The 2,754-nt window shown below is 44.5% G+C and overlaps 1 protein-coding gene and 1 long non-coding RNA gene across 2 annotated transcripts in view; one reads left to right on the top strand and one right to left on the bottom strand.

The window, feature by feature from the left end:
* The window catches only part of jam3b (junctional adhesion molecule 3b), a 43,113-nt gene that overhangs the window by 4,670 nt on the left and 35,689 nt on the right, over window positions 1-2,754 (bottom strand). Inside the window, exons 2-5 of the mRNA XM_032533100.1 lie at window positions 2,274-2,342; window positions 2,063-2,176; window positions 1,823-1,975; window positions 1,088-1,290 (exon numbers count right to left, since the gene is read on the bottom strand). Of these exons, the coding sequence (XP_032388991.1) occupies window positions 1,088-1,290; window positions 1,823-1,975; window positions 2,063-2,176; window positions 2,274-2,342 (539 nt within the window). The remainder of the gene's footprint in view (window positions 1-1,087; window positions 1,291-1,822; window positions 1,976-2,062; window positions 2,177-2,273; window positions 2,343-2,754) is intronic.
* LOC116700168 (uncharacterized) overlaps window positions 1-2,754 on the top strand; it is a 22,561-nt gene that overhangs the window by 5,839 nt on the left and 13,968 nt on the right. The window lies entirely within an intron of this gene.

Below are 2,754 nucleotides of genomic sequence, written 5' to 3'. Positions count from 1 at the left end.
GACTGAAGGCAGAGGACATTCAGAAACCGGATCTCACTCAAAACACCATGGACGTTTTTTCACCAAGATTGTATGTGTGTGGAAGCACCAGAGACACAAAATAACAAAATCCCAGAAAAAGAGATTTTTTTTCATGATATGGACCTTTTAACGTTCAAGTTAAAATATAGATACGTATTGTAAAAGTATTATTATAGCACAAATCAGAAATGTGTGGTGTAAGAAAACCTTCAAATTTCTAACAAATAATTACAAGAAAGAAAACAAAATAAACACAACGAACAAGTCATTCTCTGGGTTTCTTTGCGTTTCCATGAATAACGAAGCTTTCCCGGACAAATAATGTAATCTAATCTAATACTAAACAATAATAGATTTCTAAATCGGTTGGTGGGCGTGACTTCCTCATATGGGAGTAGCAGAGGAGTGATAACTATGTTTCTGTGAACACTAAAAATAACAGTCAAAAGGAGATAAGCACAGCAGGAAAAAACCTGGTCCAAACCTCCTGCGTCTCCAGCTACGGTTCCACATGAAGACAAAACACTGTAGTATGCTTTGGTGCCTCACATCTTAGAGGCTGGCATGAAGGTCAGGGGTGGAATGTAAAATAAGTACATTTACTCAAGTACTGCACATAAGTACAAATGTTGAGGTACTTTTATTTTATTGTCACGCCACTTTCTACTTGTACTCGGCTACATTTCAGAGAGAAATATTGTACTTTTTAATCCACTACATTCATGCAGGACTTTAACTTATGACAGAGTATTTTCTACAGTGTGGTATTAGTACTTTTACTGAGAATCTGAATACTTCTTTCACTGCTGATGAAGGTTGACAGCAGAGTGTTGGAGGCAAACAGTGAGCAGATCGAGCTGCGCTGGGAAGCGGGGCGAGAATTGAGGAATGTGCAAACGAGGACAGTGGATTCCCCTCGTGGCTCAAGCCCTCTCGCACCATCAACTGTCTCCCCAAAATATCTGCCCCCACCCCTGGGCGTCGGGTCACAGCGTCCCCCGGCTGCCCCGCCCTCGCCTCTCTGTCATGCCTGTCCCTGTCCAAACACATGCCCACACGTACTAACCAGAGTTCCGGCTTCTGCGCTGAGCGTGTATGTGGAGTTGAAGAACTTGAGGCTGGTCTTTGGGTCGTCGGGGATCTCCTCCCTGTTCTTGAACCACTGGTACTGAGACTTGGGGAAGCCCTCGTGCTCCACGCAGCTCAGCTCGGCCGACTTCCCAAAAGGCACTGATTTTGGGACACTGCATTTGGGCACCACCGGCTTTACTGTGGTGACATAAAAACACTTAGTCTTCACGGGGAGCTTCACACTTCAGAAGAGATAGATTCAGTATGCATCACAGTGATAAAACTAACCCACACATTCTTTCGTGATGCTGCCAGGTCTGACTGACTTTTCTGCTTTAAAAAAACAAAAACAATGTCACCCTGACCCTTTATGGTTGACCGGACGGGCATATGATTTTTGGTCCGTGCCAAAAAACGCCACCAAAACACGCAACGCTTGCTTTCTTTAGCACTGCAATTCAGACAGATGCAGTTTCAGAGGTTTCCTCTTATAGCCCAGAACACGCCTTTGCAGCTGGGCAGGTCTGGTTTGAGGGTTGGTGCGACCTATAACACGGTTTCATCTTACAGCATCTAAGTGTGAATCACTTAGCAAGGGCTCTCTTTAAGGTCACTATAATGGCTCGTTTTGCCGCATTTAGCGGCATCTTCATCATATTTGACTCATGTCTGTTTCATATCTTTGACTCTACATGCGGTATTGGTGGATGATGTGGGCAAGCAGGAGTACCTCTTACAACAAGGTCAATCACAATCTCATCAAAGGACTTCTGGTCGCCAGCGGCGGTGACCTCACAGCGATATTTGGCCGTGTCCAATCTTGTGGCATTAGTTATCAGCAATGTGGCCGGTTCTCTGATTATCGCTCGGTTCTCCAGGTCGCCTGCAAGAGGCAAAAACATGTTCAGCAACGAATGTGTAGAAAACTACAAAAAACAGAAGAGGCCTGTTGGTGCATTTTATACATTACCTGAGATCTTGCCGTCAAAGTACACATAACTTGGCCCCTCGTTCGTTATCTTCTTCCATTCAATCCTCGGGTTGGTCGTAGAGATGGACTCGATCAAACACGATAGCTCAATTTCTGCAGCATAGAGAAAAAGGGAGTCATAAATTCACGTAAAAATGTTTGTTTTTCCCGGTTTGTTTTTTTGTGGGGATATTTGTTCATTAGGTCTTACTGTCAAACTCATCGGTCCACGGTGACTCGTTGTTGGTTTTCAGGACCACTGCTGACACACTGAAGTAGCCTGCAACACAAGAGAGGAGAGGCAATGCAACATGAGACTCTCCAGAGCATGAATTTTCATGATACGCTGATGATCTCACGCGATATGCACAATACCAGCTGACATCCACGGATGTGCTGGGCTTATTTTAACACTCTCCTTGAGGATGTTTGATACACGTTCCCTCATCTTAATTTTGACACATAAAAATGAAGACACATGTCAATCCCACATCAGTGTGATGATCTTAACATCCTGGTGCTCTTCGGCCATGTTCTGTTACTGTCCATCTTCCATTTTTAGTTGTGTTAGTCAAACCATTGTGTGTGTGTGAGAGTTGAGGGTGGGGGAGCTGTTTCTATGCACAGTGGATAATTGTGCAGGGAGGCATGTGGCCTTTTCAGGGCAAGCTGACCATGCCAGTAGTTCAACC

Source organism: Etheostoma spectabile, chromosome 13 (genome assembly GCF_008692095.1).
Source record: "Etheostoma spectabile isolate EspeVRDwgs_2016 chromosome 13, UIUC_Espe_1.0, whole genome shotgun sequence".
Classification (NCBI taxonomy): Eukaryota; Metazoa; Chordata; class Actinopteri; order Perciformes; family Percidae; genus Etheostoma; species Etheostoma spectabile.
The sequence above is the reverse complement of the archived record's forward strand: the minus strand, read 5'-3'. Positions and strand labels throughout refer to the sequence as shown.